This window comes from Chiloscyllium punctatum, chromosome 16 (genome assembly GCF_047496795.1).
Source record: "Chiloscyllium punctatum isolate Juve2018m chromosome 16, sChiPun1.3, whole genome shotgun sequence".
NCBI classification, from domain to species: domain Eukaryota; kingdom Metazoa; phylum Chordata; class Chondrichthyes; order Orectolobiformes; family Hemiscylliidae; genus Chiloscyllium; species Chiloscyllium punctatum.
In genome coordinates this window covers 10,313,154-10,340,137 of record NC_092754.1, presented here as the reverse complement: position 1 = coordinate 10,340,137, position 26,984 = coordinate 10,313,154, and the positions used below count along the sequence as shown (strand labels likewise).

Below are 26,984 nucleotides of genomic sequence, written 5' to 3'. Positions count from 1 at the left end.
TCAGGGCAGGTAGGGACAAGGTAGGACTAATAAATTAAACTGCATCTATTTCAATGCAACGGGCCTAACAGGGAAGGCAGATGAATTAAGGGCATGGTTAGGAACACGGGACTGGGTATCATATTAGTTACAGAAACATGGCTCAGGGATGAGCAGGACTGGCAGCTTAATGTTCCAGGATACAAATGCTACAGGAAGGATAGAAAGGGAGGCAAGAGAGAAGGGGGAGTGGCATTTTTGATACGGGATAGCATTACAGCTGTGCTAAGGGAGGATATTCCCAGAAATACATCCAGAGAAGTTATTTGGGTGGAACTGAGAAATAAGAAAGGGATGATCACCTTATTGGGATTGTATTATAGACCCCCAAATAGTCAGAGAGAAATTGAGAAACAAACTTGTAAGGTATGCCTACTTGTTATGGTAGGGGATTTTAACTTTCCAAATATAGACTGGGACTACCGTAGTGTTAAGGGTTTAGATGGAGAGGAATTTATTAAGTGCGTACAAGAAAATTTCCTGATTCAGTATGTGGATGTACCTACCAGACAAGGTGCAAAACTTGACCTACTCTTGGGAAATAAGGCAGGGCAGGTGACTGAGGTGTCAGTGGGGGAGCACTTTGGGGCCAGTGACCATAATTCTCTTAGATTTAAAATAGTGATGGAAAAGGATAGACCAGATCTAAACGTTGAAGTTCTAAATTGGAGAAAGACCAATTTTGATGGTATTAGTCAAGAACTTTCAAAAGCTGATTGGGGGCAAATGTTCGCAGGGGAAGGGACGGCTGGAAAATGGGAAGCCTTCAGAAATGAGATAACGAGAATCCAGAGAAAGTATATTCCTGTCAGGGTGAAAGGGAAGGCTGGTAGTATAGGGAATGCTGGATAACTAAAGAAATTGTGGGTTTTCTTAAGAAAAAAAGGAAGCATAAGTAAGGTATAGACAAGATAGATCGAGTGAATCCTTTGAAGAGTATAAAGGAAGTAGGAGTATACTTAAGAGGGAAATTAGGAGGACGAAAAGGGGACATGAGATAGCTTTGGCAAATAGAATTAAGGAGAATCCAAAGGGTTTTTACAAATACATTAAGGACAAAATGGTAACTAGGGAGAGAACAGGACCCCTCAAAGATCAGCAAAGCGGCTTTTGTGTTGAGCCGCAGAAAATGGGGCAGATACTAAACGAGTATTTTGCATCAGTATTTACTGTGGAAAAGGATGTGGAAGATATAGAATGTAGGGAAATAGATGGTGATACCTTGCAAAATGTCCAGATTACAGAAAAGGAAGAGCTGGATGTCTTGAAACGCATAAATGTGGATAGATCCCCAAGATCTGATCAGGTGTACCCTAGAACTCTGTGGGAAGCTAGAGAAGTAATTGCTGGGCCTCTTGCTGAGATATTTGTATCATTGATAGTCACAGGTGAGGTGCTGTAAAACTGGAGATTGGCTAACATGCTGCCACTGTTTAAGAAGGGTAGTAAGGACAAGCCAGGGAACTATAAACCAGTGAGCCTTACATTGGTGTTGAGCAAGTTGTTGGAGGGAATCCTGAGGGACAAGATGTACATGTATTTGGAAAGGCAAGGACTGATTAGGGATAGTCAACATGTCTTTGTGCATGGGAAATCATGTCTCACAAACTTGATTGAGTTTTTTGAAGAAGTAACAAAGAGGGTTTGGTTAAGAAAAAAAAAGAAGCATATGTAAGTTATAGACAGGATTAATTGAGTGATGAGGGCAGAGCAGTAGATGTGATCTATATGGACTTCAGTAAGGCGTTCAACAAGGTTCCCCATGGGAGACTGATTAGCAAGGTTAGATCTCAAAGAATGTAGGGAGAACTAGCCATTTGGATACAGAACTGGCTCAAAGGTAGAAGACAGAGGGTGGTGGTGGTTGGTTGTCTTTCAGACTGGAGGCCTGTGACCAGTGGAGTGCCACAAGGATTGGTGCTGGGCCCTCTACTTTTTGTCATTTACATAAATGATTTGAATGTGAGCATAAGAGGTACAGTTCGTAAGTTTGCAGATGATACCAAAATTGGAGGTGTAGTGGACCGCAAAGAAGGTTACTTCAGATTACAACAGGACCTTGATCTGATGGGCCAATGGTCCGAGAAGTGGCAGATGTAGTTTAATTCAGATAAATGCGAGGTGCTGCATTTTGGGAAAGCAAATCTTAGCAGGACTTATACACTTAATGGTAAAGTCCTAGGGAGTGTTGCTGAACAAAAGAGACCTTGGAGTGCAGGTTCATAGCTCCTTGAAAGTGGAGTCACAGGTAGATAGGATAGTGAAGAAGGCGTTTGGTATGCTTTCCTTTATTGGTCAGAGTACTGAGTAGAGGAGTTGAGAGGTCATGTTGCGGCTGTACAGGACATTGGTTAGGCCACTGTTGGAATATTGCGTGCAATTCTGGTCTCCTTCCTATCAGAAAGATGTTGTGAAACTTGAAAGGGTTCAGAAAAGATTTACAAGGATGTTGCCAGGGTTGGAGGATTTGAACTATAGGGAGAGGTTGAATAAGCTAGGGCTGTTTTCCCTGGAGTGTCAGAGGCTGAGGGGTGACCTCATGGAGGTTTACAAAATCATGAGGGGCATGGATAGGATAAATAAACAAAGTCTATTCCCTGGGATGGGAACTAGAGGGCATAGGTTTAGGGTGAGAGGGGCAAGATATAAAAGGGACCTAAGGGGCAACGTTTACACGCAGAGGGTGGTACGTGTATGGAATGAGCTGCCAGAGAAAATGGTGGTGGCTGGTACAATTGCAACATTGAAGAGGCATTTGGATGGGTATATGAATAGGAAGGGTTTGGAGGGATATGGGCCGGGTTCTGGCAAGCAGGACTAGATTGGGTTGGGATATCTGGTCAGGATGGATGGGTCTGTTTCCATGCTGTACATCTCTATGACTCTAAATTAGCGTGGGGTGGCATGCAGGAATAGGGGGCAGGAATGTGTTGGAAAACCCCAACCAAAATTCCCACCTCAAGAATAAAACTCTAGGCCTGTGTGTTCCTAATGGGATAGTCCCACCAGCAAAATGGTGACATCTGAAAACCACCCCTCAGAAATACATTTAACTTTGGGATGAGCAATTTTTCCATCGTTCCTAAGATGTAGAACACAATCCCAGACAAAGTGTTTGGACACATTTAATTTGGGAAAACATTGCTTTTAAAATTCTAGTCATTAACTAGAATGCAATATTCTCTGTTCTTGATTCCCTAATAGATTAAAAGAGCTCCACATTTGTTCCCTGAACTACCAGGTTTCCACGGTTTGTACATTGTTTGTATTATACTATTTTCGTTATTGTTGTCAGGGTACATGTGCTAATTATGAGTTGACCCAAAGGGTATCTTTTTTAATTCATTAGTTCACAGAATGAGGGCATCACTGGCTCGGCCAGCATTTACTGCCCATCCCTAATTGTCCAGAGGGCAATTAAGTCAACCACATTGCTGTGGGTCTGGAGTCACATGTAGGTCAGACCGGGGAAGGATGGCAGTTTCCTTTCCTAAAGGACATTAGTGAACCAGATGGATTTTTCTGACAATCGGCAATGGTTTCATGGTCATCACAAGACTCTTAACTGATTTTTATTGAATTCAAATTCCAGTGTCTGCTGTGGCAGGATTCAAACCCGGGTCCCTAACCTATTACCTGGGTCTCTAGATCATCAACTTCCCAACTGAGCAATTATACTCAATGGATACAATTGCAATTCCAATCTGAATAAATTTAAATACACAAATTCAGAGGAAAGTATTTTTAAAAAATACTCCATTTGGAGAAAGTGAGATCATTCTATCCATTTCTTGCTGAAATGATCACCATCAGGAAAATGGGATTGTTTATGTTCACAACTGGGCTTCGTACATGAATTAGGACAGTAACAACAAGCCTGGCACAAAATCATTAATATCTTTTCCTTCGAAGTGGACCTCTGAAATCTTAAAGCCAAACCGAAGGTCAAAGAGTCCAAAGGTCAGTCAAAGGGACTGTCCAACAAGCAGTACAAACTGAGAACGTGAGTCCAGAACTTTGCCACCACCAGAGGGTAGCAGTATACTCTGTCTTCTTATTCAGTCTGGCTTGGGCAGCATCATGACAGTATATGAACTGCTGCGTGGAACCTTCTAGAGAATTGCACCAAATAAAACGAGAAAGCAGCTGTTCCAGTTTTGGCCAAAGCTCTGCGGAGGTGTTCCTTTCCTCTTTCAGAAAAAAAAAGGAAATAACATCTGCAGAGCAGTTTGATTATGATGAGGTCATGTTACCCAGAACATGTTGCGAGATCTGCTATTCTTCCCCAATGGTTACAGGTATTAATATTCCAGCTATCCGTATTTCTCCACAGTACTACACACTTGGCGGAAGTTGTTCATTAGCAGACACTAACATTGAAAAATAGATAATAATTTCTTTTGTATAGTAGGCTAATAGAACATAGAACATAGAACATAGAACATAGAACAATACAGAACAGAACAGGCCCTTCGGCCCACGATGTTGTGCCGAACTTCTATCCTAGATTAAGCACCCATCCATGTACCTATCCAAATGCCGCTTAAAGGTCGCCAATGAATCTGACTCTACCACTCCCTCGGGCAGCGCATTCCATGCCCCCACCACTCTCTGGGTAAAGAACCCACCCCTGACATCTCCCCTATACCTTCCACCCTTCACCTTAAATTTATGTCCCCTTGTAACACTCTGTTGTACCCGGGGAAAAAGTTTCTGACTGTCTACTCTATCTTATAAACCTCTATCAAGTCACCCCTCATCCTTCGCCGTTCCAACGAGAAAAGGCCGAGAACTCTCAACCTATCCTCGTACGACCTACTCTCCATTCCAGGCAACATCCTGGTAAATCTTCTCTGCACCCTCTCCAAAGCTTCCACATCTTTCCTAAAGTGAGGCGACCAGAACTGCACACAGTACTCCAAATGTGGCCTAACCAAAGTCCTGTACAGCTGCAACATCACCTCACGACTCTTGAATTCAATCCCTCTGCTAATGAACGATAATACTCCATAGGCCTTCTTACAAACTCTATCCACCTGAGTGGCAACCTTCAAAGATCTATGTACATAGACCCCAAGATCCCTCTGTTCCTCCACCTGACCAAGAACCCTACCATTAACCCTGTATTCCGCATTCTTATTTGTTCTTCCAAAATGGACAACCTCACACTTGGCAGGGTTGAACTCCATCTGCCACTCCTCAGCCCAGCTCTGCATCCTATCTAAGTCCCTCTGCAGCCGACAACAGCCCTCCTCACTGTCCACAACTCCACCTATCTTTGTATCATCTGCAAATTTACTGACCCACCCTTCGACTCCCTCCTCTAAGTCATTAATAAAAATTACAAACAGCAGAGGACCCAGAACTGATCCCTGCGGAACTCCACTTGTAACTGGACTCCATGCTGAATATTTACCATCTACCACCACTCTCTGACTTCTACCGGTTAGCCAGTTTTCTATCCAATTGGCCAAATTTCCCTCTATCCCATGCAGAAGGTACATGAATAAAATTCAAATGATATTACTAGATTCAATACAAAAAAGCTATTAATCATTACCTTGAATTTTACAGTCTACAAAAGCAACAACAGAGTTTGTAGTGTGACAACAGAACATACGAGCTAAAGTTGTATGTTTCACTTTCACGGTGTTTCACAGTTTCACTTGTGTTCCCAGTAGGCTTCACTGTAATGGTATTCCTGGAATGATTGGCCAAGGCAACTTTTCCCTGGTGTGGGTGTTGCGAGGTAGGTTCAGATTGATTCCCCAAGCTAAACAGACCATTGATGCTCACTGTATGATGCCAGGCCTGAGACACCACTACCACCTGTGGAACCCTAGCTCAGAGATCGAATCCTCATCTTTAGCAGGGAAGAGGTGAGTGAAGAAACTGAAGCAAGCAAAAAAGGAAAAGACAGGAAAAGTCGCTTTACCAAATTCCACGATTTTGATGTTCTCCTGTTCTGGTTTCTTCACAATGATAGATTTCTTCTTAGAAAGCCTTACTTGCTGAAGCAAAGCCCTTTGTACATCACGGGAAGTGTAAGCTGTTCCTGGGAAGAATATGGAAAATAAAAATCCATAAGTAGGCATAATGCAACTAAATAAAAAACGGAGTGAGCACAAATGTTTTGTTTTGCTGTTTTCATGTGACTGAGCATATGAGTTGTTCCATCAAATGCTTACGTGGATCAAAATGGACATCAACAATGGCGCGCACGGATTTGCTTGCTCCCAGACCACGGACTCGGACACTCTTATAATCTTTCTTGACATTTGAGTTCCGCAAAAGTTCTTCCAGCTGGATGAAGTTGAGTTGTGGGACACATGGATAAACAATCGGATGTTAGAAACAATCCAAATTTGGCTGAAAATAATGCAATTACTCAATTCCCAATGAATGCTCTGTGATGCCAATGACCAGTACTCAGTTAAACAGTGACCCTCACATCAACTCACTGAAGAATGCAATCAATATGGGATGAAAGGGAAAATCAGACAACAAATTAACTTGCAAACATCTCAGACTGTTCTCAAAGGTAAAATAAAGAAAAATATTGGCAAATACCCACAGTAGAGGATGCCATATGGGAATGAGGACAGAGAAATGGATGAAACTCCATTTCCGTCACAACATACTTTAAGTTTGTTATCTTCTAAACTGAAAAGTACGTACTGTTACGTGAAACAGAAGCTAAACACGGAGGATGCTGGAAATCTGAAACAGAAACAGAGCATGTTGGAGAAACCCAGTATGTCTAATCATAAATTTTATGAAGTTATCAGTTAGGAAGAAATGTAAATGATCAATTGTCAATCAAAAATGTTGAAATATTATAATAAACCAAATTTTAAAAGTTGGGCTTTTTGCTGCATTTATATCATTATTGTGCAAAGTATTTTGACTAAATAGCTGCCTCTGCTCCTTTAATAGATTCACTGAGGGTTTTGAGTTTGACCTGACTCTTCTTTGAAAGATTTTTGAAATAGCATCATATAGGACTTGAAATGTAACTGTTTCTCTTGCTCAAAGACCTACTGAGTTTCTCCAGCACTCTGTGTTTTTAAACCTGCACATGTTTCTTCTCTACAAATTGGCAATTTTACAATTTACTCTACTCTGCACTAATGGCAGCAGCAGTAATGAACTGAATGGGGATGAATAGTACGCAGTGAGGTTGAAGCATTTCCAACATTTTGTGGTGAAAGAAGAGATTAGCCTCAGTATTCTGCAGCGCAAACTCCATTGATCAATTCTCAATTAATGAGAGAATAGACACCTGACGGTGGGCCAATATATTCCATTGCATGGCTAACAGATCAGCCTGGGAAGTTGAGATAAATGTATGAGTTTTTGGTCTTGTTTCTGAAACTAGTTCACTTCAAAACTCTGCAAGCTTGTCTTTCCTGGGAATGGGCAGTTTTAAAAAAAAAGTTATTAAGCCTTGCACTTCCTTGGTCTACTTATTTGGTGAAAATTAAAAGGACAAGAACATCATTCATCAGCTGCCAACTGGCACTCACAGCACTTTCAATACTTCGAGCTGTTTCACCAAACAGTTCCGACTTGGGATCGTCCATCTCTGGTGTGTAAAAAAGTTCTTGACCCTCGACCTCTTCCAAAACGAGAACTCCTTGGAATATCTTAGTAGCTATTGAAAGCAAAATCACAGTGGGAAAGCTGAAATTAATCAATGCTCCAGCCAGCATCATTAAACAAGACTGCATTACTGGCTGACAGAAAAGTGAATGGTGGGTTGGTAGTGCCAGTCTTAGGGTTAGTAAGATGGTTATATTCTTTGAATTAGTAGTTCAGAGGAAGCTTGGAATAGGTGCACATGTAAATTTGGTTCATAACACAATGCCATAAATACCAGATGTTACCACAAGATTTGCTCCACAGCTCCGAACTATTGAGGTTGGCGAAAGGTTAAGTAGACAAAGAGAAAGAGTTGTTAGAGAAGAGGCAGGTTTAAACTGGCAGGATATTAGTAAAGAAATTAAATTTCTCGAGCAGTCACTTTTTCCATAGAAATTAAAACATACTTTGTATCAGTGACATTCAGATTCTGCACTTCCATGTAGGAATGAATACATCACTGATTGATTCAATCCCTTCTATTATACGAATGTCAGCATTTACTTAAGTTCCTTGATTGGAGATTTTATGGAGAGAAAGAATTTCCAACACATTTTACTGCAAAGAATGCAAAATCTATAATTTTCAGAATAAGAAAATCTATTTACCAGCACAATGCTCTCACTGATTTCACGTCAAAATCTATTTTCAGAGAATTTTAATGCATTTTGGCCTGCCTGGGTAGGCCAAGGGCATGTATATAATTGGGGAGGAAAATAAATTGTCAGTTCTCAATCAAAAATTTTCAAATATTCCACCAAACTGAATTAAAAATTGTGGATTTGTTTACTGCTTTCATGTCATTATTGTGATAAGTGTTTTCATTAAATTGCTGGCTCTGCTGCTTTCATGCTAAATGGGTTCACAGACGGTTAAGATAGTGCAGAAAAAAAATTCAGTTTCATTAACCAATGCAGTAAAAAGAGAGCAAGTTATACCCAGAGGATCCATCAGGTATTTTGGTTTCCATATTGCCACAGCTACTTTTGATTTTTGGAATTTGTGTCTGAGAGCCATTTTTAAGGCAATGAGCATTTGAAATGTTATAAAGTTCAAGGCTAAGGGCCATGTGTTGAAAAGTAGGACTAGTGTAGATTTAAAATAATTTTGTCAGTGTAAACTTGATGGGCCAAAGGCCCTCTTCCATACTATATGATTCTATGAAGATTAAAACTTCATTATAGACATGAACTCAGTCTGCATTTGATCAATGAGCACAAGTATTGGCAAGGTACCATCACATTCCAACAAACCCCCAGAACAATGCAGTTCACTTAAACAACAGCATTCTCTGAAAGCTGTAAGTATGAGCTGCACCTGTGGATGTGTTGATAACACCAGGCAAATATGTGCATTCTTCAAGGTACTTACGAGGGCAATTGGTTCCCTCACCATCCACAGACGGTGTTTTTCCATCAGGGCAGCAGCCGAACTCTGTGTTATCACATGAAGATCTTTCAATTGGGATAGGTGTGGGATCAGCTACGGTCTCATTAAAATCTACAAACAACACAGTATGACAACAAAGACAACCAAAATATAACTTAGGTCAGTTGAATACTGAAATCCAAAAATTAGATGCTGTTGAAACCATCTTGTTAAATCTCTTAGTTAAGCTAATAAGCTCAATAAAGAACATTGGATTAGGTTGTTCCATGGACATACACTAACATTGCACCCTGAAGCCAATTATTATAACATTGATATATATTGCATATATATGCTGTCCACAGGTTAAAAGTTAAAGTCACCATCATGTTAGTGGACCATACACTGTTCTCTCATTGGAGAGAGATGACTGACAGTGGTTTAACCAGTGGGTCACCACATCTCAAGTGAGGAATTAGGTTGAGAAGGAAGGTCTTCCTGTTAACCTCAGCCATTGCGGGAATTGAACCCAACCTCTTGGTGTTGCTCAGCATTGCAAATCAGGCATCCAGGCAAGAGGGTTGACTGATCCCCTTCCTTTGCCCACATATTAATGCTACAACAACTGGGATATCATAGCAATTACGGAAACATGGCTCAGGAATGGGCAGGACTGGCAGCTGAATGTTCCAGGATACAAGTGCTACCAGGAAGGATAGAAAGGGAGGCAACAGAGGAGGGGGAGCAGCATTTTTGATAAGGGATAGCATTACAGCTGTGCTAAGGGAGGATATTCCTGGAAATACATCCAGGGAAGTTATTTGGGTGGAACTGAGAAATAAGAAAGGGATGATCACCTTATTGGGATTGTATTATAGACCCCCCAATAGTCAGAGGGAAATTGAGAAGCAAACTTGTAAGGAAATCTCAGCTATCTGTAAGAATAATAGGGTAGTTATGGTAGGGGATTAACTTTCCAAACATCAACTGGGACTGCCATAGTGTTAAAGGTTTAGATGGAGATGAATTTGTTAAGTGTATACAAGACAATTTTCTGATTCAGTATGCGGATGTACCTACCAGACAAGGTGCAAAACTTGACCTACTCTTGGGAAATAAGGCAGGGCAGGTGACTGAGGTGTCAGTGGAGGGAGCACTTTGGGGCCAGTGACCATAATTCTCTTAGATTTAAAATAGTGATGGGAAAGGATAGACCAGATCTAAATGTTGAAGTTCTAAATTGGAGAAAGACCAATTTTGACGGTATTAGGCAAGAACTTTCAAAAGCTGATTGGAGGCAGATGTTCGCAGGTAAAGGGACGGCTGGAAAATGGGAATGAGATTACAAGAATCCAGAGAAAGTATATTCCTGTCAGGGCGAAAGGGAAGGCTGGTAACTATAGGGAATGCTGGATGACTAAAGAAATTGAGGGGTTGGTTAAGAAAAAGAAGGAAGCATATGTCAGGTATAGACAGGATAGATCGAGTGAATCCTTAGAAGAATATAAAGAAAGTAGGAGTATACTTAAGAGGGAAATCAGAAGGGCAAAACGGGGACATGAGATAGCTTTGGCAAATAGAATAAAGGAGAATCCAAAGGGGTTTTACAAATATATTAAGGACAAAAGGGTAACTAGGGAGAGAACAGGGACCCTCAAAGATCAGCAAGGCGGCCTTTGTGTGGAGCCACAGAAAATGGGGGAGATACTAAATGAATATTTTGCATCAGTATTTACTGTGGAAAAGAATATGGAAGATATAGACTGTAGATGGTGACATCTTGCAAAATGTCCAAATTACAGAAGAGGAAGTGCTGGGTGTCTTAAAACGGTTAAAGTTGGATAAATCCCCAGGACCTGATTAGGTGTATCTGAGAATTCTATGGGAAGCTAGAGAAGTGATTGCTGGGCCTCTTGTTGAGATATTTGTATCATCAATAGTCACAGGTGAGGTGCTGGAAGACTGGACGTTAGCAAACGTGGTGCCACTGTTTAGGAAGGGTGGTAAGGACAAGCCAGGGAACTATAGACCAGTGAGCCTGACCTTGCTGGTGGGCAAGTTGTTGGAGGGAATCCTGAGGGACAGAATGCACATGTATTTGGAAAGGCAAGGACTGATTCAGGATAGTCACCATGGCTTTGTGCATGAGAAATCATGTCTCATAATCTTGATTGAGTCTTTTGATGAAGTAACAAAGAAGATTGATGAGGGCAGAGCAGTAGATGTGATCTATACGGAGTGCAGGTTCATAGCTCCTTGAAAGTGGAGTTGCAGGTAGATAGGATAGTGAAGAAGGCGTTTGGTATGCTTTCCTTTTTTGGTCAGAGTATTGAGTACAGGAGTTGGGAGGTCATGTTGTAGCTGTACAGGACATTATTAGAATACTGCGTGCAATTCTGGTCTCCTTCCTATCGGAAAGATGTTGTGAAACTTGAAAGGGTTCAGAAAAGATCTACAGGGATGTTGCCAGGGTTGGAGGATCTGAGCTACAGGGGGAGACTGGGGCTGTTTTCCCTGGAGCATCGGAGGCTGAGGGGTGACCTTATAGAGGTTTACAAAATCATGAGGGGCATGGATAGGATAAATAGGCAAAGTCTTTTCCCTGGGGTTGGGGAGTCCAGAACTAGAGGGCATAGGTTTAGGGTGAGAGGGGAAAAATATAAAAGAGACCTAAGGTGTGGGCAGCACGGTGCCACAGTGGTTAGCACTGCTGCCTCACAGCGCCAGAGACCCGGGTTCAATTCCCGCCTCAGGCGACTCTCTGTGTGGAGTTTGCACATTCTCCCTGCGTCTGCGTGGGTTTCTTCCGGGTGCTCCAGTTTCCTCCCACTCTCCAAAGATGTGCAGGTCAGGTGAATTGGCCATGCTAAATTGCCCATAGTGTAAGGTAAGGGGTAAATGTAGGGGTATGGGTGGGTTGCGCTTCGGCGGGGTGGTGTGGACTTGTTGGGCCGAAGGGCCTGTTTCCACACTGTAAGTAATCTAATCTAAAAAAAAACTTTTTCACGCAGAGGGTGGTACGTGTATGGAATGAGCTGCCAGAGGAAGTGGAGGAGGCTGGTACAATTGCAACATTTAAGAGGCATTTGTATGGGTATATGAATAGGAAGGGTTTGGAGGGATATGGGCCGGGTGCTGGTAGGTGGAACTAGATTGGATTGGGATATCTAGTCGGCATGGACGGGTTGGACCGAAGGGTCTGTTTCCATGTTGTATATCTCTATGACTCTATGACTCTACATGATAAACCAAATCTTTTTTAATTGTCTAAGCCCTGATTATAGGAATTAATTCTTCCACATGGCATGGATAGTAAAATCTATATTAGATTTTGAATACTTGACACAAATTATGTGAAATTACTTTGTCCACTACTTTAAAAAAAGCATTCATAGGTTAAAAAGTTATGTGGGTTAATGCCATAAAACAATGGAAAAAGTGACCTTGAATAAATCAGCACATAGGCTCATTTGGTTCCTTCTGTGCTGTTAAATTCTCTGATTAAACATTTGGATAGTGCGATTTTACAATTTTAGACCCTAATCTTGGGTACTTTATAAGAATTAAGTTTAGTAGACATATGAGTGGTCTTTTATCTAGCAAATGACACTTCACAGAAAATGGATTACCTTGACAACAATAATGTTGCACAAGCTCATGAGGTCACTGATAACCACACACATCAATTTGATCGGATTGTCATCACAGTCACTTATTTAATATTCAGAACACTGTTAAATTATGTTTGTATAAATCCCATTGATGCAAATAAAGAACTTGATATAACTTTGTCTGCACTCGAGACTCACAGGATAAACCCAAAGTAAGGCATGCATTATTTAGTTGCATTAGTTTGCTTTGAAAAATATCATTTCTGATAAATGATACTCATTAAGGGCTTTTAATACATATTCAACTTAAAAGTTACTTGAAAAAAAAGTACTCAAGTAAATATTTGCATTGTTTTTGAGTTTCAGTTTACACTAATCAAGGGCAAGCACAGTTGGGGTGGGGGTCTCAAACCTCTGACTATATTGTTGCTGGAAGGACTGATTACTTTCAGTAGGAAATATTTCTCCCAAGCAATTGCCTCTTGAAAGACTTCAATTTAGTAAGAGGCTGATGACTCTACTTTGTTAATTCTTGGGGCATTAAGAGCACTCTCGGCAACAATGCTATAGACTGTAGAAGCTTTGTTTGAGGTCTCACTATCGGATGATTCATGAGACTAATATTCAGGTTACACCGGGTAAAATGTGGCCTCAGGTCGGACAAGAGTATAATTCAGACAAAAGTATAATTTCTAAACTGCCACTTCGAGAATCATTTTCTATCACCTATTTTGTTGGATCAGGAAAATATCAGGCAGATACTGAGTAGTTCTTTTACACATCCCCTGGACTCGTCTTGGTTGACTAAGGAGGTCAGAATAGAATGTTTAACCCCAAATTGACATCAATTTTATTCACTCTATTCTTTCACCTCCCCTAGGAGACCCCTTGACATTGGTGGGTAGCAATAAATAATGAATCACAAGTTGCCATCAGTTGGACTGGATTCACCAGAGTCTTTACTCATCGAGTACTGTTTGTACCTCAGTCTTTGTAAATGTTGATTTATAATTGTACTTTACAATTACAATGAGTAGTTGTAAGACTTTACATGTAAAGCGGCAGTGTTACAATTGATGAAAATTTTTTAAGTTCAAATATTTGCAAATCATGGACTGGAATTATGATTACCAATTAGATCCACCATATTGAATTTAGCTTCCTCTGGTGAGTTACTTATTGGCTTAGATCCAGCCAAACTGAAAAGGTGGTGAAGCATTCAGACTTTAACAGGGCTACGTGATGAAGGATCATTAAAAAAAATTAAGACACTATTGAACTTTCCTTTCGGCATCTTGTGTCACCAAATTCAACCTTTCTTTTGGAAGGGAGGTGAAAGACTGAAGAGATTGGCTTCAAAGATTATGCTGATGTATTTGTTTCAGTAAGTGCAGGGCATTTCATTCTACTTCCGCACTCCATACCGCAGTCCATAAGAACCAAACGCTCTCATGCATCATTGACCATTTTACCAATCATAGTCAATTCACATTACCCGAAGGCTCTATTCCACTAGCTTCTAGATCACCACTTGCTTCAAGATCTGTATCCCCACTGAAATCCCCACTGCCTGACTGATCAGGGGGTTCAGATGGAATGATAGATGTTGTAGGCCGGGCAGTGGTAAGGTGGGCAGTGACAACTGGACGTCTGGTTATCGTGGCTGACTTGGATCTGACATGTGATCTTGTGGTATGTGCAGGCCATGCTGTGGATCTAGGAATGAGCTTTGCTTCAAACACTGCAGAGTCCTTTTCAACCCGCGCGGTCAATATGGTGTCCTCCCTTGTTGAAGATGTGACTGTTGATGGGGTCATTTTCGACCATTTGGTTGTCTGAGGAGAGTGTGTGGTAGGAGGAATGGTTGGTCTCGATGGAGCTCCTGTATGGAGAGGTGAGATGATTTCTGTAGAGTTACAGAAGTAAATGAAGGTATGTTTAGGAAAGCATAGCACCAAAACAAATATAGGCAATGGCAGACTTTAAGAACTGGACTCTCAATTTCGAAACCCCTTTATTCTGATAAAAAGAACACATTTTAATCTACGCACACAAACAGCTCAGTTTTATCATTTTAGCAGGCATGTTAGTAAATCTAAACACAAGTCTTTTTGCATTCAGTTTTTAACTCTTTAAAACTGAATATTCAACACGGCTTTCACGAGAGACAAGATAGTTAAGGTTAACTACAGCAGAACAGATGGTCTAAAGTCATTAGCCCCTGAAAAGGCCCCAGAACAGTGAACTGATGCACTTGCAGCTCCATAAAGCAACCATTATTTCACTTGCTGTTGTTCTCAACAGATGATCGCTTTTACACGCTGGTGACTATCACAGCATGCAGGTTGTGGGCACTGATGGGGCAGTGCAGGAGTCTAAGTGTCACAATGGACATCCGACCTGGCAAATATAGCATGTTGCAGATGAAACAAAAATCTAGGCATTTAAATACAACACAAATCGTTTTTTCAGGGGAAAACTAAAGAGTTAAGGGAGCTATATATTATGTTTAGTACTCAACAGCTGTTTCACTTCCTGTAAGCCAGAGCAGTAACTGTTCTTTTCTGCATCGATGGTCTTTATGGTCATGTAACCCAAGACTGTCATTCCCCAACCATGTCATCACATGAACAACAGTCGGTGTGTTCCAAGAGATGGTTGCTGACAAAGTCCAGAGCAGTAGGAAAAATGTCAGTTTGGAAGTCACACAATAAGCACATTCACACCAGGTTACAGAATGAGAATCTTACACTCCTGACAACTGCAACAAAGCACATGAACTTCCATTGTCTTGGTCCAACATGTTTTCCAAATCTGGACACAATTTAGTCTCAGAATTTGCTTCCACTCTTAATTCCATTGTTAACAGCTGCATACATGAGTTATTTCCAGTGCAGTTCTCAGAGGGTGAAAGAGGAAATGACAACATCTTCGTTTACAAACACTAAAGGGAAAACAGCTAGTGCATTTACTTTAGCACTGTCTCATGCACTATTTACTGAGTACTTCAATAATTGTGGCTCTCAGAACAACTGGCGCAAAAAACTGCAGATCTGACCAGGGTCGGCAAGAGAGTAATTGTGTATTAACCAGTGAAAGTTTTAAAACATACTGCAAGAGCAACTGAATAGGATGCAATAACTCAGTGATAGATGGACTCACTTATACTAATGAATGATGAGTAAAGATTGTGAATTGTGTGCAGCCAAAACTTGACAGTTCTCCCCTACTCTCAACCAACATAATTAATAGATGCACTGCCTTTTACAGGACTGAGCCACACTAAACCACCAAGACCCCAGGTTCAAGCCTTTGGTCTCAGTTGAGTTGTGGAATTCCAACAGCATGGAAGCAGGCCATTTGGCCCTTCAAGTCCATACCGAACCTCCGAAGAGTATCTCCTCCAAACCCACCCACCTACCCTATCCCTGTAACCCTGCATTTCCCATGGCTAATCCACCTAGCCTGCACATATCTGGACACTATGGGTAATTTAACATGGCTGATCTACCTAATCTACACGTCCCTGAACACCATAGGTAATTTAGCATGGCCAGTCCACCTAACCTGCACATCTTTGGACTATTGAGCACCCAGAGGAAACCCGGGCAGGTTCAGGGAGAATGTGCAAACTCCACACAGACAGTCACCCGAGGCCAGAATTGAACCTGGGACCCTGGTGCTGTGAGGCAACAGTGCTAACCACTGAGCCACTGTTCCATCCCTGAGTCACCATATCAGCCAGAGTTTTTTGGTTTTGGCTAGGCAGAAGTTGGGACACTCCCAAATTGCCTCAAGATTTTAATGCACAAGGACAGGGCTCAGTTGCGATGCCACTTCCATCTGAATAGCACATCTAATGGATTCCTACTTTGAGCAAAGTAATGGAAGAACCTACTGATACCAATAAAACACAGATGGTGGGGGATTAAATAATAAAAATAAACTTAAAACAAAAATACTGGAAGCTATTTACATCATGACCCAAACTCCACTGTAAGATAATCCAACTGTTTTTTTTAATAAAAGACATGGGGGTGGGGTGTGATCTGTAAGTGGGAGTGATGATCAAGTGCTAAACAATTTGTTAACATGCATCATATCACTGAGAAATCCTATTCTTAAGGGTAAATTCACCTTTGCTATTTTTCTAATTGGGTGTCACGTTCAAAGGAATTGTTTGTTGGTGACAGAATTTTAACACGGTAGCATTGATCCCTTAAGGAACACTCCCTTCAGGAATAGCTCTCTACTATTGAATTTACTTATGAATTTTATGACCCAGTTTGACCACTGCACCAAATCCAAGACCATCAATGCATCTGCTGTTCGCTGACTTGATAAGTCATATCAGACTTGAAACATTAACTGTTTCTCGGTCCACAGATGCTACCAGACATGTTGAGTTTCTCTAGCACTTTCTGTTTTTAGTTAATTGACTTGACTCCCTGAACTCATTGTAAGTTCGACTGCAAACAGCATATTTGCATGGAAGGCTTTCTTCTATCTCACAACTCAAATGAATTCCCATTGCACATCTGAAACTGCAGGGCAAAGCTGGCTATCCCTACATATAACATGAGAATTAACTGATGTTAGTGACTAAAGAAAAAAGAATGTAAATATAAGTCCGTTCTTTGGAAACATATTTGTGCGATGATTTCAGCATTGCTGATCAGATTCCTGACTGCTGCTATGTATTTGGACAGGTGTATTATGTGGTGTTAACAACTTAAGATTTATTTAACATGGTAATTGTTTGTTTAGTTCAATACTGCAAACCATTCCATTCCAAATTAATTTGCATCTGAGCTCCACCTGGTTAACAGAAACTCCCATTGTACCAGGTTACCGTGAAACAATACTTCAGCAACTCACTCATTCCATCACCTTTTTCCAACTTCAAACACATACTTCAGTATCTGAAAGCACCTGGTACTCTTGTCGTTTGGGTTCCAGGGATTGGAGATCAGTGGGATAAGCTTTTTGCTTCTCCTGCATGAGTGTCAATTTGACAGAGAGGCACCTCTGGTCATTGTAGCCTGACTCATATCCATCCCAGCAAAGCAGACTTTACAGGTAGCAATGGAGCCCAAGATGTTGAGGGCTGGTGGAACAGAGGTCAGCTTACCAGTGAGTCTTTGAAATATTGATGCTGCTGGAGAGCAACAGGAACTGCATTCATCACAGAAAATGGCCAAGGGAAGGGGGTCAGTACACAAATACTGATCTCTTAGAAACTGAACTGAGTGAGCGCTAATTTAAGAACTAGCTAAAATGTGCAATCCAAATCAGTGACCATTATCAACACTTTCCAAAAGGTTTGCAGTGTGTATTCAGTCTCTATGCAAACAAGGTGACATCGCCTGATCAAGATATCAGTGAGCTTCTCGAAGAGGGGACAAACTACCCTTTTAACCCGAGAAGCTCAATTTGAATCCACCTGGGGAGTAAATCCAGTTCAGGGCCTTTCAGGCATCTTTGGAATTTCCCATGGAATTTCCTCCCAATCCCTCTACTGTTACTTTCCAACATAAAATACCACAAGTGTGCTTCATCAACGTCCTTACCTCGGCAAGGCCCTTGGTGTGTAATTGTGATCACTGTGCCTTGGCGGCACCCAATAGATTTGAGCTGGCACTCGTTTGCATAGGTTATGCCGTCAGAGCCACAGACCTGATATTGTACAAGGAAGCGAATAAGCAAAGGTTAGACCAACATCACTATTAGAATCGCATGCTCAAAAACATAGAAACACCGGTAAAGGAATAGGTCATCCATTCCCTCCATTACATTCCAGCATTCAATTTGATCTCAAAAGCTTGTCACATTTCCTCTCTGTTTGATGTTGTTATTTCTGTTTCTCTCTCCAAAGATTCTCCAGCAGTTTCGGTTTTTATCTCAGATCCCCAACATCTGTGGCATTTTGCTTTTATTCACTAAGATCCTGGCAGGTAAACGCCTGAGTGCCATCCTGCCACTGGGGACACTGGACCAGCAAAAATCTATGTACCTCAGTCCTGAAATGTTCCAAATAACTCAATGCCCCACAGGCTTTTCAGGAGATATGGGAGAGAATCAAGCTCCAGATCTTTTTTGAAATTTGTTCATGGGATTTGGATGTCACGAGCTAGGCCAACATTTATTGCTCATCTCTGATTGCCCAGAGGGCTGCTGAGGGCAAACCACAATGCTGTGGGTCTGGAGTCACATATAGGACAGACCAGGTAAGGACATCAGATTTCCTTCCATGAAGGACCACGTGATTCAGAAGGATTTTTATGACAATTGACAATAGTGCCGTGATCAATTTTAATCCCAGAACTTTCAAATTTTGCTATCTGCCTTAGTGGGATTTGAACACATCCCCAACCCCCCAGTATATTAACATTGTAGCTTTGGATTACTAGCTCAGTGACATTACCACCACCTCCCTATTTATGATCTTGTTCTTACAAAAATGATGCTCCCAGAATTCAAACTGAAAGCAATAAAACTTCAATTTTACAATTATGACCATTTTGTTTCTGGATATCACCACCAGAGATTGTTCCTTTACGTCCATCCAAACACATCCCTTCATCATTTTAAATATCTTGGTTAGATCATGTCTGATCTTGCTCAAGTCATGCCTGGTTAAATGCATTCTGATGGTTTAATTCTTTAAATCCAGGTTTATTCTAATGAATCTTTGCTGTACACATTCCAAAGTCAACCTATGCTTACTGGTGGCCATAATGCATGTGATTCTGTAGATTGGGTTTCATTGAGGATCTGTGTAACTAAAGCATTATTTGCTTCAAATGCATGTAAATAGAGTATGGTTAAACTAACAGATGCCTTTGGTTTGTTTGGTCAGAGTCAAACTTTAATATATTACTGTATAGAACTGTAGTGGATTTCTGACTATGTATACATATATGCATATAAAGATATTTTTAATGAAAAGTATATTTTTGAAAGAAAAGTTATTCGAATTCCGATACCCTTGATATAAAAGACAATATTTTCTTCCCTTCTGAATTACTTTGTTGTGTGCAGTAGCTCATAGTTGTACATAGACACCAACCTTCTTTGCCTCCTCACAATGCCCAGCCTCTCACTAAGTAAGAAAATGTCTAATTTCAACAGACAATTTCATACTTTCCTACTCCCCCCGCCAAAACCTTTAGCTATTCAATTAATCTAGTCACTTTGGAAGTTCTCACTCCCATTACCCAGGCCAGGATTTTCCCTCCAAGACATAAAGATTCCCAACTCCAAGTGGGAAGGGAATGCCCCAGGTGTTCTAATTTCTGTTCAGATTAGAAGGCCACTATGCTGTCATTTTATTTACATGTGCATAGTACTTGACATTGACCCAGCTAGTTCAGACGATGCAAAACCCCTGACACTCCTGCTTAGATCTGTCAGCCAGGGTTTCCTGATTGGACCAGGTTAACAGCCCCAGTCAGGGAACTCATATTCTATGAGATCTCCCTTGGTTGTCCTCGTTCCAATCACTATAGTAATGCAAAATCTATTCAACTCATGTCGCTCCCCAGCTACCCTTTGCCCTTGTACCATCCACGTGAACTCCTGTATACAATGGGCACACCTCTGGACCCGTGCTGATATGAAATAAAGTTTTAATTGTCTATTACGTATCGACTTTCCTTTCATCTTTAATGAAAACCCATTTCCTACATTTGAATTCTACCAAACATTTCATCTTTTCTAACAAAGACATTCTGATTATAGTCCCACAAAAACTACCTGAAGCTACCAATCAACTGTGAACTAACAGGCAACTCACTGTGAAACTAATAGGTTTTGAAATCAGTCGTGAAGCATAAATCCTACAATGATAGCCCTCAGGCTGAAGTGAACAGAGTGAAATAGCCAGCACCGTTTTTTTTTAAACTGCAGACTCTTAATGCCTTGACAGCGTGAAAGTTCCAAGGGGGTTTACAGATGAACCTCGATTATCCGAAGGGCACGGGCAGGGAGTATTTCATTTGGTTAATCGAATGCCAGATAACATTGTCAGCCAAGCATTGGGACCTTGCAATCTTATTCGGATAATCTGAAATTAGGTTAATCAAATGCCACATAATCAAATAGCAGATAACGTAGTTAGCCAAGCATCTGGACCTTGCAATCTTATTCGGATAGTCCGAAATCCGGTTAATCGAATGCCGGATAATCGAGGTTACTCTGTAAATGGTTGGTCAGTTTGTCATTTCCAATCGGCTTATTGCAAATCATGTCTGCTTTTCACATACAATCATGTCTACTCCTAACAATCCGAAGGGCATTTGAATGCACCCAAAGGGCATCTTATCTCTCCTGAATGTTAACTTCTCCAAAAAGGGTCCCTTACCTCTCGATAAAACTTGGAAAGTTTACACCTTCTCATGAAAAGCAGAAAGCATACAAACTGTTCCTCGGACATCCCAACAACAAAAAGAAAAGTGGATCTGCTTAAAGGTAACTAAAGCTTTGAGATCTGTAGTTGCCTCCATGAACCACAGATCTAAAACCTGCAAATTCTCCCTCTAACTTTGTTTTTTGGTGAGTGGACCTCTGAGGTCCATGTGTGGCATCAACCTCTGAAACTGGAGGTCAATGTGTTGGTGTGCAGATCGAGATTTAGAGAACTTGTTTCAAGTTCATTTGTAGTTCTGTCCCTTTTGCTCCCCTACGGAGTTTAATTTCGACAAGGATTTCTTTGTGACTTGTTTTTAAGATTATCTTGGACCACTAACCTTTTGTGTCTTTTCTGAAGGAAATGATGCTGACAGTACTGAAGGGAAAGTGTAATACCCAACCAGTGGGGGTCATTGAAGATGCCAGTGTGCACTACAGAACTGATGTGCATTATGTGAAATGGACTAGTTTTACAAAGTCATGGATTTCTTTGTCAGGCACAGAAGGAAGCCATTCAGTGCATCATGCATGCAGCAAAACAAGCATCATTACCTCGTGCCAATCCCCCTTCTCCACATAACCTATTTACCTGGAAAAATACAAAAGACTGCTGGCCTGAATTCCCAAAATGCACTTTGACCTTTGAAACTCCCACAACAGGAACAGGAGTATACAAAATTAGTCTTATGTAAGGACATAAGTGTTCTCCAATTTTGTCATGAAAGTGAAATAAGAATTGCACCAACAAAGCCTTACCTTCATGTTTTTACTTTCCGGACAAACAGGGGGAGGGCATTCACAATAAGCACGTCCATTACTCTCCACGCACGCTGCTCCATATTGGCACTGAAGGTCAGCACATGATTTGGATACAGATGGGTCTGTGAGAAAGTGAGAAAAAAATATTCAACTCTCTCTCGTCATTCACTTTCTGAATAATTTTGATGAATTTCCCACCAAGGCACCAAAGTTAGAAGGGATGATAATTCTTTTATTTAGTGTCAAGAGGCACGAGAACAAACAAAAGACCAACAAACAGCAATGCGGGCCCACTGAAGCTGGGATTAGACAGCAGATATAGAGTGGGAACATTTATTGCTCCTCAGAAAAGTGCCTCTCCATTACACTCATTTCTCAATTCTCATTTCTCAAAGTCCCTCACATCATCAATGGTCTTGCTATTGAATTGCCCAACATTTGCAACAGCAAGGAAGTTTCTTCTGGCTAGCGAGCTATTGACTGATTGATTGACTTATTGTTGTCACATGTACCAAGATACAGTAAAAAGTATTGTTTTGTGCACCATAAGGCAGATCGTACCATACAAAGTGCATCCGAATGGGTCTAGATTTGGGGGTGCGGGGGGGCACAGGGTATCAGAATAATGGATAGGCCATGTAGGATTGAGATAAAGAGGAATTTCTTCACTTAAGAGGATGGCAAATCTTAGGAATTCTGTTCCCAGAGGTGATGTCGCTTCAGTTATTGAGTCTGTTCAAGATTGAGATTGTTAAATTTTTTACTTTTTAAAAGCATCAAGCAAGAGAGGGGTAAAGCAGGAAAATATTGTTAAGGGAGAAGATCAGCCATGATTTCATTGAATGGCAGAGCAAGCTGGAAGGGTTGAATGGCCTACTCCTATTGCTTATGTTATCCAACTTGGATTATGCAGAAACTCAGAGCAGGGGTAGGCTATTCAGCCCCTCGAGCATACTTTGCCATTCAATAAGATCATGGCTAATCTGTTTGTGTTTCAAATTCCAATCTACTCTCGATCATCTTTGATTCTCTTGCCTAACAAATATCTCCTTACCTGCACCTTAGAAATATTTAATGACCCTGTTTCCATTGCCATCTGAGGCAGAGAGCTCAAAGGTTGTAGAGAAAAAGAAAACAATCTCATCTCTGTTAAAAAGGGAGACCCTCAGCATTGAAACAGATCCCCCTAGCTAAGGGCTGACCCCACAAGAAGAAACATCCTTTTTATGTCTATCTTGTGAAGGCCATTCAGGGTCTTAGAAACTTCAAACAAGTCACCCCTCACTCTTCTAACCTCCAATGGAAACAAACACAGTCTGTCCAACCTTTCCTCAAAAGATAATCCACTCATTCCAGGTATTAGATTAAATTCCCCAACAGTGTGGAAACAGGCCCTTCGGCCCAACAAGTGTACACTGACCCTCCGAAGAGTAACCCACCCAGACCCATTTCCCTCTGACTAATGCACCTAACACTATGGGCAAAAACTGGAGCACCCGGAGGAAATCCACGCAGACACGTGGAGAATGTGCAAACTCCACACAGCCAGTCACCCAGGGGCTAGAATCAAACCTGGGTCTCTGGCATTGTGAGGCAGCAGTGCTAACCACGGAGCCACCATGCCACTCAGTCTATTAATCTTCCTCGGCAGCACCTCCAAAACATTTACATCATTCTTTAAATAAAGTGCGCAAAGCTACATGCAGTATTCAAGTTGTGGTCTCACCAACATCCTGCATAACCGAACCATTGCATCCTTATGTTCAATTCCTCTTATTATAAACAGTAGTATTCCATGAACCTTCTGAGTTACTTGTTCTATGTGGAGTTTAACTTTTTGCGCCTGACACACTAAAACACTTAGATCGCTCTACACCTTCGAATTAGGCAGTTGTTCTCCATTTAGGTAACCCTCTGAATTTTTATTCTTCCTGCCAAACTGAATGACATCACACTTTTCCACATCATAATCCATCTGCCTGATTAATGCCCACTTCTTTTTTTATGAAGAGAGACTTCTGGAGGTTCCTACCATCAAAGTAGAAAATGCTAAAACTTTGTGGAAAGTCCAACATCATTTATACACAACCTGGTTATGCCAGTTTATAGCGTCCTTCTGTCCTCTTTGCAGTACACTTTCCTACTTATCTCTGTGACATCTGCATATTTAGCAACCATGTCTTTGCTCCCACAGGGAAGACATTGATGAAAATTATAAAAAGCTATGGGCCCAGCACAGGCTCCTACAGGACCACACTCATTACATTCTGCCAGTCAGAAAATAAAACTATTTATGCATAACGTCTGCTTCCTTCCAGCCTGTCAATCTTCTATCCATTCTAATCTGTTAACCCCTACATCACTGAGCTCCAACTATTTGCAGTAATTTTGTCAATGCCTTCTGGAAATCCAAATCGGTCAACAGGCTCACCTTTGTCCACAGTACACATTCATCCTTCCAATTCCAATAAAGTGTTTAAACATAATCTCCCTTTCACAAAACCAAGCTGACTCTTCTTAATTACCTTGTGTTTTTCCTCTAGGTAACCTAAAATCTCCGTTATAATCAATTCTACCACGCTCCTCTTGACAGACTAGCAAACTGACCTCGAGTTTCCTGTTTTCCGCCTCTCCTCCGTTTGTGAACTGAGATTTCTAGAGATTGATAACATTGATAAAAGAACATTATGGTGGATCAGTGGTTAGAACTATTGCCTCACAATGCTAGGGATCCAGGTTTGATTCTATCCTCAGGTGACTGACTGTGTGGAGTTTGCATGTTCTCCCCGAGTCTGTGTGGGTTTCCTCCGGGTGCTCTTGTTTCCTCCCACAATCCAAAGATATGCAGGTCACGTGAATTGGCTGTGCTAAATTGCCCATAATGTTCAGGGATGTGTAGGTTAGGTCCATTAGTCAGGGGAATGTACAGTAATAGGGGTAGGGAATGGGTTTCTTTCCACACTGAAGGGATTCTGTGATTATTAATGAAAGAATGAGATAATATCCTTGGTCCGTAGAACACAGGGTGAATGTTTTGAGAGTGGATCTATATCATAGAATCCTTACAGTGTGGAAGTTGCCCATTTGGCCCACTAAGTCCACACTAACCCTCCAAAGAGTGTCCCAGCCAGCCCATCCCCCTGACCTACCTCTAGAATCCTGCATTTCCCATGGCTAATCCACCTAGCCTGCACATCCTTTGACACCATGGGGCAATTTAGCATGGCCAATCCATCTAACCTGCACATCTTTGGATGGTGTGAGAAGAAACTGGAATACCCAGAGGAAACCCACACAGACATAGGGAGAATGTGTAAACTTCACACAGACAGTCGCTTGAGGCTGGGTCCCACTGAATGAATTAATGTTGCTGTTCTTAATGCTCGGAGGCTTCAGGACTCTTTATCTTCTGCGAAATGAAAATTGTTTTTACCAACGTAAGTCGGGTTCAACGAAACAAATGCCCCATGCTCTAAACTCTCTAAAAGTTAACACCAGCAGGGCACCTGGTTTCTAATCCAGTCATCTCCATTTTAAGAACTTTACAAGAAATGCTTCCTGTAAATTTTTCTTACGATGCTTGTTAATGCTCTCACCTTCGTCACATCCGTTTTGGCCCAAGTTACTTCCATCTGGACACTGGTTGCACTTCATTCCAGTAATGCCGACTTTACAAGAGCACAGGCCAGTCATCTGTTCACAGTCATCCCGGATAGCCCCGACAGCATCACAGCTACAAGCTGAGGGAAACCAACAATGTGTTAGTTCAGGAAGATGCTGTCAGATTACTTCTGTTGTATCAGTGGCACGTGAAATGAAACCAATAAGAGCTTTCAACTTCTGTGTTCTTGCAACATATTTAATTAAGAATAAGTCAATAACGTGATACAGTGCAGAAAATCTGTTCTTGTCAAGATAAAAGTGTCAGTGCCAGGGAATAAAACATATTACCGTTTGACACTTACAAAAAAACCATTTACAGGCCAGTTACAGCATGGTTAGATCGAGGGTAGAGTAGAGGTCCCTTTATTCTGTCCCAATAACAAAACTCACCTCTTATTCAAGATGTTGTGACACTAATAGTCCCACTCTGGTGAAATTATGCCTTTAAGGACCACATCAAAATTGATTTTACCTCCTTTCAGTTTGGGCTCTTGCTTTTTTATGTTGTTAGAAAAGGCAAATCTTCTCTTCTGATTGTAGCTGGGATTAATTTAGGAGTTTGCACGTTCTCCCCGTGTCTGCGTGGGTTTCCTCCATGTGCTCCGGTTTCCTCCCACAGTCCAAAGATGTGCAGGTCAGGTGAATTGGCCATGCTAAACTGCCCGTGTGTTAGATAAGGGGTAAATGTAGGGGTATGGGTGGGTTGCGCTTCGGCGGGTCGGTGTGGACTTGTTGGGCCGAAGGGCCTGTTTCCACACTGTAATGTAATGTAATGTAATCTAATTTCAGCAATAGACACACACACACACACACACGTTTGGGGATGATGAGAATGATTGTCGTGAACTGCCACCCTTCCTGAGACAATCAGAATCCAGATTTAGATACAGGGTCCAGATGAGGAAAAAACTCACATGCTCAAGATAAGATGGAGAGCATTCGTGACTTATTGAAGTGGATGCAAGCCTGAGCAATGAGTGCTGACTGGCCAACCTTTCCTCACTTGCTATCCATAATCTCACTCTTGCTGCCCAGGTCACGAGGAACATTTTACTTGCCTGTGCCAACACACTGGCAGCATAAAATACAACGAGGTACACCTAGCACAGGCCAGGGGACTTTCCAGAGAAGTGCCTGCCATACATTACCATATGACATGGGACACTCATTCGTCCATTTGAATGGGAAAGGAAAAGGGTAAAGAAAACTTAATAAAATGCATTATCTTTACATTCGAATAACTAACACAGCATGGAAACAGAGACTTCTGTGACATTCACTTACGAGTACATCCACTTTTCTCATCGATGACGATACCACGGAAATTCCAGAAGCCAGGTTCACAACGGTCACACTTGAGACCACCCACTCCGGGCTTACAGGAACACTGACCGGAGCTGGGGTTACACGTCCCACTATAAGACCCGTATTTATTACACCGACAGGTGCCTGAAAAACATCACAACAATTACAATGTTTTAAAGGCATCTAGAT

General features: G+C 41.4%; 1 protein-coding gene across 9 annotated transcripts in view; it reads right to left on the bottom strand.

Annotated features, from left to right (window-relative positions):
* Positions 1-26,984, bottom strand: part of agrn (agrin) — a 513,439-nt gene that overhangs the window by 67,253 nt on the left and 419,202 nt on the right. For 7 of the 9 annotated variants that reach the window (XM_072586197.1, XM_072586199.1, XM_072586198.1 and 4 more), the window contains 9 exons: positions 26,775-26,939; positions 25,424-25,567; positions 21,825-21,949; positions 18,230-18,335; positions 14,155-14,565; positions 9,052-9,180; positions 7,566-7,693; positions 6,228-6,342; positions 5,975-6,094 (listed from right to left, as the gene is read on the bottom strand). In XM_072586197.1, the coding sequence (XP_072442298.1) occupies positions 5,975-6,094; positions 6,228-6,342; positions 7,566-7,693; positions 9,052-9,180; positions 14,155-14,565; positions 18,230-18,335; positions 21,825-21,949; positions 25,424-25,567; positions 26,775-26,939 (1,443 nt within the window). The remainder of the gene's footprint in view (positions 1-5,974; positions 6,095-6,227; positions 6,343-7,565; positions 7,694-9,051; positions 9,181-14,154; positions 14,566-18,229; positions 18,336-21,824; positions 21,950-25,423; positions 25,568-26,774; positions 26,940-26,984) is intronic. The other 2 variants (XM_072586200.1, XM_072586203.1) reach the window with 1 other exon arrangement.